Source organism: Peromyscus maniculatus, chromosome 14 (genome assembly GCF_049852395.1).
Source record: "Peromyscus maniculatus bairdii isolate BWxNUB_F1_BW_parent chromosome 14, HU_Pman_BW_mat_3.1, whole genome shotgun sequence".
In the NCBI taxonomy this organism is placed as follows: Eukaryota; Metazoa; Chordata; class Mammalia; order Rodentia; family Cricetidae; genus Peromyscus; species Peromyscus maniculatus.
Genome location: NC_134865.1, coordinates 44541254 through 44554285, shown reverse-complemented (window position 1 = coordinate 44554285; position 13032 = coordinate 44541254). Strand labels below are relative to the sequence as shown.

Here is a 13032-nt window from a genome sequence, read left to right as displayed (position 1 = left end):
AAGGAAGAACAAATCCATGTCATTTGCAGGACTGCAGATCACTACATTCGGGGGGGGGGGGAGATAGCCTCAAAAAGACAAGTATTGTGTGCTTTTGTTCACACACAGTGTTAGTGGGGAGGGTAGCAGGGGGACTATTTGGGGTGGGAGAGGAAAGGAGGGATGGGAGGGAGGGAGGGCAGTAAAGGGGGATGACCATGATCAAAGCAAACTGTGTGCGCCATACAAATGTCATAATGAAAGAAAGTATTTTGCACAATTAATACATGTTGATAAAAAGTGACCCCATAAATCTATCAGGTTGCTGTCATACTGGTGTTATCTGTATATTCGCATTAAATGAAAGCAAATGTATTGCACTAAACCTTGTTATTTGAGCTTTCTTCTTTATAGTTTTCAACAAACTCTGTTCAGTGAGCGTGGCTTCCGTAGCATCCACAAACAGTAAATGCTTGGAAAAGCAGAAACTTGTTAGCCCAGGTGGTCACCTTTAAGTTGTAGATCTCTTGATTCACAGCTATGTAGTTATTGCTCAGGTACAACTCTATCAGAGTGAACATCTTCTGTAAAGCGCTCAGCGATGTGATCCTGTTGTTCTCGAGAGAAAGGGAGTGGAGATGAAGCATGTTATCAAAAGTATGCTTCTCCAAGCCGGTGAGCAGGTTGTTGTTCATGCTGAGGCGACTTAATTTAGTCAGCCGGGCGATGCCTGAAATACCAGCAAAGTCAAGGAGCAATTCAGACAGCAGGTTAGTTTCAAAGAGAACGAGCTAGCCACTGCACTGATGCTCTTAACTGTAAATTTAAACAACTTGAAGGACTCTGTGACAATAAATCATTCCATCATTTTTTTCTTTGTGTTTCAGAAGGACACAGTCATGTGCAAAAGTTCCACTCACGCATCAAATTTTGATTTTGAATTTCTAAGTAGATTCATTTTCTTAGGTGTTAAAGAAAGGCACTTTGAAGGCAACAATTTCTCCTTCAAAAAATAAAGATAAAATAGCCACCAGCTCTCATAAAACACTGAAGATTAGAAACCAGAGTATAACCCCCCGGAAATTATAGAATCAGCCGTATTAATGACAACCATTTGGCCCAAATTCTCATATAACGCGCTTAAAATTATTTTTAGAATGAAGTGTAGAAGCTGGCTATGCCCAGCAGGCTCTAACGAGAAGCATGCAGGCAATGGAGAAGCATGCAGGCAATGGAGAAGCATGCAGGCAATGGAGAAGCATGCAGGCAATGGAGAAGCATGCAGGCAATGGAGAAGCATGCAGGCAATGGAGAAGCATGCAGGCAATGGAGAAGCAAGCAGGCAATGGAGAAGCAAGCAGGCAATGGAGAAGCATGCAGGCAGGAGAGAACAGTTGAAAAGAGGAACTTTTTTTTTTTTTTTTTTTTTTTTAAAGATAAGGTTTCAATATGTAGCTCAGATTGGCTTCAAATTCAGAGTTCCTAGTCCTCCTGACTCAGACACCTGAGTGCTGGGATTTCTGGCATGTATCACCACACACCTGGCAGATAGGTAAGAACTTTGTAGTCATAGTTTGCTACAGGTAAATGATATAGACACTCCTCCATTTCCTCAGCCATACAAAGGGCATGTCAAACCTACTTCTAAGGGGTTATGGGATTAAATAGAATGGTTTTTAGGAAGGGAGAATAAAGACAGTTTTTAACAGGTCACAGAAGATTTCTTTCAATTCTTGCCATTAAAGGCCTCAAGTGAGGGTCAGGAGAGATCTGAGATAGTCACAGAATATTTAATTTAGTACATTTTAGAACATGCCATCTAAATGTTGGGCTTTTTAGTTTCAGGTAAGCACAGACTAAAGTGAGCTGAAGAATCTGGATACTTGGTGGGGAAGGCAATTTCACTTTACTCTCTGGTATAGGATAAATGTTTTTATTTTAAACGTAAAGTAGTCAGAACATACTCATCTCATTATGAATGAGGCCTTATTAATGCAGAGTATTGGTTTGTAAGTGAAGTCATAGAAAATGTATACCCATTTTCCATTTTTAATTTCCAGTAAGTATAATTTTCATTTTTGTTCTTCTTTACATTTCTAAATATAACCTTAATTCCTTGCAAAAGGACTGTTTGATCTTTTTCCAAGTAAGCCTCATCCATACATTTCTTCACTTGTTACAAATCTTAACGGCCACCTCGTTTCTACTCACTGGGTTTGGTAATAGATGGTAATTCCTTGCATTAGGAAAGGAAAGAGGCCTAGGGATGACAGTCAGCTGCCGCAGCTCATTATGCTTAGAAGTTCATCACCAGTATTGTCAACGACATTCAGAAGACCCAGACCCAGGCCTTATCGAAGCCTCTCTAGACATCCTCCCCTTTGGAAACTCTGCCCTTAGCAGTACTGAGTTACTTGAGACTTGGTGGCTCTTACCAAGTTTCTGTCTCACCTTCTATTTTTGAGATACAGTTGCCATCCAATATGAGCTCCTCCAGGTTGACACAGGACTCCAAGCCTTCCATTTTGGAGAGGTTATTATTGCTGAATGATGCCCATTTCAAATTCTCCAATTTTTCTAGATTTGTGATTTCAAAGAGATGTTGTCCATCTAAATTTAAGGCAGTTATCTATACAATAATTCATATTACATGTTACTTCTGAATCTTGCAAACAAATTCAAAATCATTAGATTTAAAAAACGAACAGAACAGTCCAAATGTGACAAGTAAATGCTAGAATTCCTTTAGGAACTGGAAATTCTTCATTTACGGGAAAAGTAAAGCTTGAAAAGACTCTAACGGGGATGTTTATTGTGTTATGGACACAATGGAGTGGCAGTTGAGTTCCCGCTGCAGCTACAGGGGCACATCTGCCGGCAAAGGTCCCTTCGGGGACAGCCTCAGCTGCAGAGCCACGTTCCCCCGGGGAATAGTCCTTCCAAGCTTGGCTCATTGTTAGTGGTAGACAGAAAAACTTGGCCATCTCAGCCTCATTTGGGACACATTCTGATTCCAGAACTTAGGCCCACCAAGGCTTTCACTCAGCCTGCACTGCAGCCCAGTATTACCATATATTATATGATAAAAACGTCACCAATATTTCCCCTTTTCAAGAGTCCTATTAGCTTCATTGCTGTCCTTCATGTCTAGAAAGGACTCTGAGATGGTCAGGTGGCCTTATACAGCCAGAAGCTGTGGGGGTTGTGACTTGTCCCTGGCTGAGGCCTGGATAACTCTGATTCTCTTGCCAAAATTCCTGCTCCCTCGTCTTTAAAATGTTGGCTTGACCTCTGGCTCTGAGCATTAAGTTGGCTAAAACTTAGTATAAAAATCTACCCTTCAGTTTATAGCCAACCTTTATCCTAAATCTCCAATTCTGTGATAACCACAGTTGAAGATGAGCACCTGTAACATTTAGAACTTGGCCTTAGCATTTCATGTTTTATACATACATACATACATACATAATACATACATACATACGGTACATTTATTATCTTAAAAATGATAAATTGCCTCATATGTTTTCTTTATTGAAGCATAATTGACCAATAAAATGATAAATATCTAAGGTATGTCATTGAATTTGATAGCCTTGTGTTATAAATTAAACAGTGATCTCAATTAGATGTGGAAATCTAAATAATCAACTTCATGGAGGCAGAGAGAAGTCGGGTGGTTTCTGGGGATGAAGATGGGAGCCCGTGGGAATGGAGTTGAAGGGCACAAAGTTCCAACTTTTCAAGAAAAATGAGTTCTGAGGGGTTAAAATATGTTATGACTCCCTTTCAAAACAGTGTATTGCACAGTTGACATTTGCTAAGAAGGAACATCTTAAGTATTCTTTCCTATTTTACTTTATATCTTAAATTTTTGGCCCTCATCTGTCTGTGTCCTCTTCATGGTTCACACCAACGCTGGATACAAAGATCCACTTAAATCAGATGGTATAAGGTTTGGTAGAAAGAGCTGTTACCTTCGCGTACCAGTTCCCAGTCAGATGAAAATGTGGTCCTAACTTGTAAATCTGGGTCAGAATTTTGGCAGAAGGCCATATGCTAAGCATCCGAGGTCTTTCCTCCTTAGAACTAGAGTTCTGTAAGAGAGTTAACTAAGAAAATAGAAAATATGATTAGTAAAAGTAATAGCACACTGATGTTCATTTATACATAGCTGAGAAGTTTTGTTTCCCAGGGAAGATGAATAGCCTAATAACCGATTTTAAATCATTTCCTATCTCTTAAAATATCCTCCACATCCATGTAAGTTTTAACTTTCAATTTTTCTTGTTTTGCAAACATTGAAGCATTCTAAGATAACACACAACTTCAAGAACGCTTATACTCCACAACCCATATAGCGACCTCAAGAGACCGACTTACGATCTGGAACAGAACCGCTGTCACGCAAGCTCCTATGGTCCCATCCCACGCCCTCTGCACCCGCCCCGTATGGCAGCATTTTTGTCTGCCATTCACTTGCTCTCTTCTCTCAGTCTTGTTTGTGTGCATACACAACACGTCATTATACCTCACGCTGTTTGAACTATTTGGAAACCAACAGTGAGTTTTCTGCTCCATTGCTCCTTTTCACTTTAGGAGATTTATGCTTCACCATTTAGCTGGAGTTCATCGGTAGTCAGTAGCATGTGAGCTCCCTCTTTGTGACTCTCCCTCTCCCTCTTCCTCAATCTCTTTTCCAGACAAGGTCTCATGTAGCCCAGGCTGTCCTTGAACTTTCTATGTAGTTTAGGATGACCTTGAACTTCTGATTCACCTGCCTCCACCTCCCAGTGCTGGGGATATTGATGTGAACACCATGCCCGGCTTATGCAGTGCTGAGGATTGAGCCCAAGGCTTTTTTGTATGCTAGGCAAGCCCTTGAGTACTAACTGAGCTACATCTCTAGCCTTGTATAGTATTCTCTTAATGACTCTGCTGATTGTGAATGCTGATGTTTTGTCCCAAGCTTTTGTTATCAAGAACACTACCATGGTGGCTATCCTTGTGCCCTTGTGCATGGCTCCTGTACACACACAAGGGTTTCTTCAGAGAATATGATCCCAAGCAAAATTGCTGGGATATAGAAGTGTGTGTGTGTGTGTGTGTGTGTGTGAGAGAGAGAGAGAGAGAGAGAGAGACAGAGAGACAGAGAGAGACAGAGACAGTCAGAGAAAGAGAAAAGAGAGACAGAGACAGAGAGACAGAGACAGAGGTAGGAAGTGAAGACAGGTGTGAGGAGTCAAACAATTTTTCTAAAGTGATTGTAACAATTATAATTACTATTTCATATTCTGGCTGAAACTTACAATTTTCACCAATCTGTAAGATTAAGGATAATTGACTGATTACTGTGGTTTGGACTTCATTTTTCAATTCTAATGTGGTAAAGAATCTTTTTTTCTAAATTAATTGACTGTTCTGCTATCCTATCTAGTAAAATGCCTTTTCAAACCCCTTCCTCCCCACCCCCCACTTAGTTGGTCATCTTTTTCTGTACATATTCTGGATATTGATAGAGACCACATTTTGACACTTGGGTTGTAAATTTCCTTCCCTGGCATGCTACCAATTTTTCTTTCCTTTATAGCATCCTTTAAGGGAAGGCTGTGTCAATTTTATTGTAGACAAACTCTATCTGTTGCTTCCTTCCTTGTGAATAATTTCTTAAACCATGGTCACAAGAATAAATCACAAGTATATTTTCTTCTAAACCATTCTTGGTTTTGCCTTTCACAGTGGAGTTTTAATGCATTCGTCCTAGAACTTTCTACTGAGCAGCTGATTTGGTCTGCAAAGGTGCGTCTGTTGTCTGTCAAGCTCTCCCAGAGGTTTGGGTCTCTCCTGGGTCTATGATCCAAGCTGTTGGTCTGTCTTTGCATTTGGTACCAATATCACACCTTAAAAATTTTAGTGGTCTTTGATTTCTATTGGGACAAATCTCTAAGTCTTTCTCAATACATTAATTATAATCTTATCAATAAAAATTTTCTTCCCTTCATTTTGAGTAGATCCCAAACAAATTGTTGTGTTGTTACAGAACTAACATTCAAGTTTTCCACAAAAAATAAGGCAAAAGAGCTAGCGTTTTTTTTGAGCGTTGGGGATCAAGTCCAGGGCCTAACCCGAGCTGAGTAAATAAATGCTTTGTCACTAATCTACAAGCCCAACACCCAGAGCACAGGTTTCTTTATCTGTGTAGTGGAGGTATTTCTTTCTCCACAGGCTAACAGGCTAGTGTCTTTTGTTTTTGTTTTTGTTTTTTTTCAACCAGTTACACATAATACTGGTACTAAGCAGATGCTGCAAAAACTACTTTCTGAAAGCCTTCTAAGCTTACTGAATACACAAATACTGCTAATTTTGTACAGGCTCTAGAAAGTTAATGAGACTAGAAAATAGTTGCTATGGAGATATTGGGGGGAGGAGAGTGGCATTTGGGGCTGTTCCAAGGTAACATTTTCATGGAGAGTTATGGAGGGGGTACAGTGAAGTAGAAACATGGTCAAGTGGTAAGCTCACTATATGCTGATTTTTATTAATGTGTTAGGAGAGAATGTCAAACTTAATGAAAGAAAAAAAAAGCACAAAAAGTATTTGTAGCAGCGGTTGTCTGTGCTTTACCCCTGAGTTGTAGGCAGCAGGTAACTGCCCGGGGCAGAGACAGGGACCCCTTAAGACCTGAGATGCCTACATGCTCGCTCTCTTGGCTACCTCGTGATCCTGGATGATGGATGCTGGACTGCAGACCAAGTCAGAGTTCTCCAGAGAACCATGTTGGACTGAACCTCACCTCTCCTGGATCCCGTAACTGACTCCTTTGCTTGCTGTAAATTTACCCAAAATAAACCTCTTTTGACTATCAGATAAACTATGTGGAATTGCCTCATTAATTTCCACTATAAGTATTATTTGTGTGTTCCACCTAACATAAGGAATAGTAACCTAGTACTCCAACCTGAGTAATCTTTGCTCCATTAATGAACTTCAGAGCTGCTCTGGTTTCTTCTTCAGAGATGAGGAGTCCATCTAAGTGCGTAAGAGTCTTTAGTCTGCCAATAACACTCAGCCTCAATGTGGTTGGCTTAGGAAAAAAAATATCAAAAAGTTAATTTACATAAAATATCACATGCATTATGACACGGGAAAGTAGTTCTTCCTTTCTTTCCATATAATTGAGAACTGTATATCTCTCTTCTTACTATATACCTATAAAACTTAAGACTTAATTTAATTCTTTAAATAATAGTTGGAATTAAATTATACAAGGATAAACCTGTTTGATTTCTTGGGTGTGAGGGAGGGAGATGCCAGGAGCTGCTGCAAAGTGTCTGTGGTGAAAAGGATGATGGGAACCACGGTGGTGATTCCTGCTTATGAAGTAGGCAGTAAGCCAGGGAGCTCGTGCTGGACTCAGCAGGGATCTCCTGCCTTTGATGCCCAACTTGACTACAGAGAGACAGTGACCATTCAAGAAGTCTGCTTTAGCCAAAGAAAAACATTGTTCATTTTTACTTAGCTTAAAAGAAGAATTTCAATGATATAAATTTAGTAATATAGTCCATTTAATGGAATTGGTCATTTTACTAGTACTTTTAAAATAATAAACATAGCCTTATAAATGTCATTTAGTTATTTATTCTTGAGATGGGTCTCACTACAGAACATAGGCTAGCCTTGAACTCACAATTCTCCTGCTTCTGCTTCTCAAGTGCAGTGTCTGGCTCTATGTATATTTCAGAAGCAATGAAGATATTTAAAATTATAAATTTGAGTTCATTTAAAATACTTGGAGATAACCTTAAATGTATACCATGAACAATAATAAAATAATGTTCAAATTTTCTTTCTATAACAGAATATGATTTTATAATTCAGGTTTAATAGGGGACATGATTGCTGCATTTAAAAGAGAATAAATAATGAAAATTGCAAAGTAAACTTATATGTTTATCATCTAGGGTTTAGGGCACATTGTAAAATTCTGTTCCCTTCTTAACAGTATGCTTCCCTCACTGTATCGTATTCTCCTTGGCTCCTGTGTGTCATTACAAAAGTATTCTAGCACACTGACAGGAATTCTCTAGAAGTTTGCAAATGGCTATGACATCAATCACTCTTAGAGCAATAATGCATTCAAACTGTCACAGGTTACAAGATATCTGGCATGACCTCACATTTGATACATTAGGTCACCACCCTAAACTCACAAGACACAGGGGCAGCTTGCCTGTGTCTGGCTCCTATTGGCCAGCAAGGCAGAGGAACGGCTCTGAACGAGAGCATCTGCTTCTCTAACGGTGTCTGTCACATACCTTCTGCCAGGGGTTGTGCTGAATGTCAAGGGTGAGAAGGCTCGTGGTGTGTTTGCACAACACGTTGATCTCCTCACTAGTCTTCTTCAGCTGGTTCCAGCTCAAGTCCAAATGCTTCAGTTTCATCAGGCCTCTGAATCCCTCCAGAGTTATCACGTGGTTATGGCTGGCATCCAGATACTCAAGGTTATACTGCAGCACATACAGAGAGGAGTCTGTATTCACCAAGTGCTTTTCTCCACTTCTTTTAACACATCCCATGCTTTCTTCTAATGCTCACGAAAACCTACACAAGAGTCACTCTGTCATAGCGTAACAATACTCTGGGTCAATTATTCAGTCAGATTATGGCTTTGACAATGGTGGATTACTAGCAAACACACACTCAAAGCCAATCCTTCTCAGAGACTACAGCTTAGGTTTCCCATCTCTCTGAACACAGAACTGCAGGGTCTGTCTGCACAAGAGGGCAGGCAAATGGTGACTTGCAGGACAAGTTGTTACCCACAATAAAATATGTCTTTACACCTAGATTTCTGGTTATATTTCAAGAGCACATCCTTGGAGACAGAAATGTAATTTTATTCTATAATTTTCTTTTCTTTTCTTTTTTTTTTTTTTTTTGAGGTGTATGGGTCTCTAAAGCTGGGCCTCACGGTATAGGCCCGTGATCCCTGCTCCTCAGGAGGCAAAGCAAGAGGATAAGAAGTTCGAGGCCTGTCTGCTCTACAGAGAGAATTCAAGGCTGGCATGAGACACTGGTTGAGAACCTATCTGAAATAAAAAGATGGGGCAGTGCTAGCATGTCTACGCAGCATGCACAAGGCCCTAGTTTCAATCCCCACCAGCACAGTTAAAAATCACACAGTTTTAAATAATTTTTCAATAATAAAATGAACACATTATTTATTGAAAATTTGGAAAAACAAAAGATAAATAAAAGGAAGAAAACTGGAAAGCATCTGTAAGTCTATTGCTAAAAAGAAGTGAAAATTGTTTTTGTTATTTTCACATATATACTTTCCTATTGTTTTATATGCTTTTGGGATTTTCATTCATTACATATTGTCCAAAATGATTTTTCATAGCAGCATATCATAGTATTTGGTGTGTTACTATTTCTAAGAGTCTTGCACATTACACTAGGATGTTCCATTTTAGTTGCTCACGACAATACAATGGAAAGTGCCAAGAAGGACACTAATTGCTACCCTGTGAGCTCTTAGAGCCAAAATTTCTCCAGGTAAACAGTGGGGAATGATTCAGGATCCGAAGGAAATCTTTAAGAGGGACCTGAAAGGTATAATGCGAAGATACAATTTCTACACGGTGGTGATAACCTGTTTTCTGCTATTCTAGACTGTTTGTGCATGGCCTCTGAAATCAATGATTACAAATCAAATAACTGGTTGCCAACAATAAAATACACCTTTCCTAAGATGACAAAGCCAAACTATCATGGGAGCAATGTGCACCTGGGTGGCAGCACTCCCGGGGCCAAGTGCAGGAGAGGATCTAGGCAGAGGGATCTAGGAAGCTGCACCAGGGGGCGTTGGCCCCAGGTAGCAACTCCCCTCTCTTTCTATGAGGGCTGCTTATGAGCAAGCTCTCCGTTAAGAGTACTCCAAGCTGCACATCTGCATGGTTTATTTGAATGTATCTTCATTTTGTTTGTAGTAAATAATAAAATAAATAGTAAGGCCACCTAATTAACACAGCGACCACCTGTGCTGTACATGAGATCCCCCAAACATCTTTGTCTCATAATTGAAAGTCTCTCCTTTGACCTACATTTCCTCTTCCCCTAGGTCCAGACATCTTCCCACCTCTATGCATTTGATTTTGCGTTTACATTTCAAAAGAGCAGCTCTTACCAAATGGTATACATCATCTAAGCAAGTAAATTCATTAAAGCTAATATTCAATTTTCGAAGTCCGGTTAACTTGGAAAGATCTCTCAGTTTGCTCAAACTATTCCCATGTAGATTCAGATTCTGAAGCAAAATAAAATGTAAATTAAAAACAAAATACGTTACTTTCTGCAACACAATCTAGGTGTTAAAATCTAACATATTTAGAATAATTATCATCACCTCTTGGCCTTTTGGCTAAGCTCAAGTGTAGGATAATTAAATCATCTACAATAATGCAAAATGAGCACACAGCTGTTTTGAATAACATCCAGAGAATGCTAATACAGTAAATAAATATGCTGTGTGATGCTGAAAGTTAAAAATAGTTTAGAACAACATCAATGGATCTGGTAGGTGGTTAACATGACTTCCTACTTGGTCTAAGTCTGTTAATAACTGGCAAAAATTATTTTTAGTGAATAAATATTTTGATTAAGGTATTTATTAGAAAAGATCTGCTTCTCAGGTTAGCCAGTGAACAATGGAGGCTCTCCTGATTTAAGACATCAGGCAGAAAACCTCACAGGAAAGAGATGACAGGGTGCACCTTGGGGGAGCCACTGGACCAAGAAAGAAATTCTGAGAGTCTTGAAACAGGTGGACAGAATGTCAAAGAAGATGACAGGCCATCTAAGACCAAGCCTACACCAGAAGGAGGCCTAGATGTTCTCTGTACATCTCACCCTCAGGTACACAAAATGAACGTCATTGCAGTTTTATATTTAGAAGTTCTTATGACGCATACATGCTTCTCTGTCTTCAAAACTCCCTGTTATGAATAGTCTCAAGTGAAGAGGCATTTTTGGGTAGACTACAAGTTTAAAAAAATGGCACAAGGAAATGCACCATACAACTAAACACAACTAACCAATTACAGTAGGCACACGTGGCATTGTGGGATAAATTCGGGTGTGTACTGTCAGCCATGGCCATGCACTGCAATCATTTTGTGTTGTGGATACAACTGTGTTCCTCTCTGGAAGAAACAACTCAGTTTCTAATAGTGTTCAAAAATTGGCTAAATGTATAAATGGCTAAGTTGTGCAGAAGATTCTAAAAATCAATGACAGTTTGTACAGATGTATCATCACATTTAATATATCGCGAATGGAATTCATCTTATCCACGAGGCTGCCTGGCTTAAGAGGTTCACTATCTACTGATTACCCTTCCCTTCTTTTCCATATACATTTGACTATAGAAGTATTTTTCAAACCAGATGTCTATTTTTTTCACCCACACCAGTGCCTTGAGCTGACTGATTCCTCTTTGGACCACGGCTACAGTTCCTATTGACTCTTCACACCACATGCCTGCCTGTGCCGCTAAGACCACCCACAAGATACCAAAGTTAGGATCTTTAGAAGAGAGATTCTGTTCCTTGAATTCTGAAAACATTTGAATTTGGCTTCCAAAACCTATCCCATAATGTGGCTCTAATCTCCTAAATCTCCTGCCTCGGCTTCACACATCTTCCTTGAATTCCAACACACACATTCATCTCCCACCATCACAACCCTGCATTTGAGTTAGACTGAAGTTCTCAGTGTTCCTGCAAGATACTAGTATCTTTCAAAACCGTGTTCCTATAAGACAGAGTCTTTTCTCTGTCTGGCAACTATAAACAAGTAGATTTTTCATATCCTTAAAAAATCCATTTAAAACTCGTCTCTATAAAGCTTGTCCAGGATTCCCATCTTCCTCCATTGTTTATATATCTATTCACTAAATGAAACTGATGTTGTTGAGGTGAGGAGTGTAATTTATTCATTTTCAGTACTGTCCAGGTTAGTTTTTGTCAACTCGACACAAGCTAGAGTCATCTGGAAAGAGGGACCTTGGTTGGGAAAATGCCTCCACCAGATGGCCTACAGGCAAGTCTATGAAGCATTTTCCTGATCAATTATTGATGTGGGTGGGTCCATCTCACTTCTCAGCCCAGGGAGGCCACTCTCGGTTTGTGGTCCTGGGTAGTATAAGAAAGCAAGCTAAGCAAGCCTGTAAGCAGCACGCCTCCATGGCTTCTGCATCAGCTCCTGCCTCCAGGTTCCTGCCATGGCTTCCTTCACGATGGACAGAAAAGCTTAAGTGGAAATAAATGCCTCTGTCCCCAAGCTGCTTTTGGTCAGGTGTTGTCAAGACAATAGAAGTCTAATTAGAACAGGCAACCTACAGTTAATTCGCTGCCTTTGACATAGCTAATTCTGAACAAATTACAGGTGAAAAAAATGAACTAAAGAGTCAGATTTACAACTGACAACTCTAATTTTAACACTTGATTGTCTATAAGAGAATATAAAATTCAGTGTCATAAGATATAGGGGTATATTTTTATTTTATTTTTGTAAATTTTGTTTCCTGATGTCATAATAATACTAGTGTTTAAAAGGAAAATAAGAAATGCACTCTGAATTTCTTTTATCATACTGACACACACACAAAGGACAGAGAAGACAAAATGTCTAGGTATTCCTACGATGATAATGAGGAATTCCTAGCAGTCCTAGAAATTCCTGGTTTTGTGCAGTATAGTCGAATCTGAAGTGAAAAAGTCTAGCTGTTTAAGTGTCAATCAAAGCAGACATCTAAGTGTGAAGAAATCCCCAGCAGGCCAAGTGCCATGAAATCTTATTTGCTCCTATTTTTATTTTTATTTACAACACCCACTTTTTGTGGGTGTTTTCCTGGTTTTTATTTAATCCCTTTAAGTTTAGAGGAACACATGCTGCCGGTCTCAGTCTAATCAAGTACATTCATCTTTTAGAGACATTTCATTACTAAATTTTATCATGAAAGTTTCTTGTTCCTATGTGGAAATCTCAGCA

At 39.4% G+C, this 13032-nt stretch overlaps 1 protein-coding gene across 9 annotated transcripts in view; it reads right to left on the bottom strand.

Moving 5' to 3' along the window:
* Positions 1-13032, bottom strand: part of Lrrc9 (leucine rich repeat containing 9) — an 80664-nt gene that overhangs the window by 25750 nt on the left and 41882 nt on the right. For all 9 annotated transcript variants that reach the window (XM_042260772.2, XM_076550861.1, XM_076550860.1 and 6 more), the window contains exons 17-22: positions 10169-10288; positions 8295-8486; positions 6938-7063; positions 3957-4091; positions 2431-2608; positions 489-709 (exon numbers count right to left, since the gene is read on the bottom strand). In XM_042260772.2, the coding sequence (XP_042116706.1) occupies positions 489-709; positions 2431-2608; positions 3957-4091; positions 6938-7063; positions 8295-8486; positions 10169-10288 (972 nt within the window). The remainder of the gene's footprint in view (positions 1-488; positions 710-2430; positions 2609-3956; positions 4092-6937; positions 7064-8294; positions 8487-10168; positions 10289-13032) is intronic.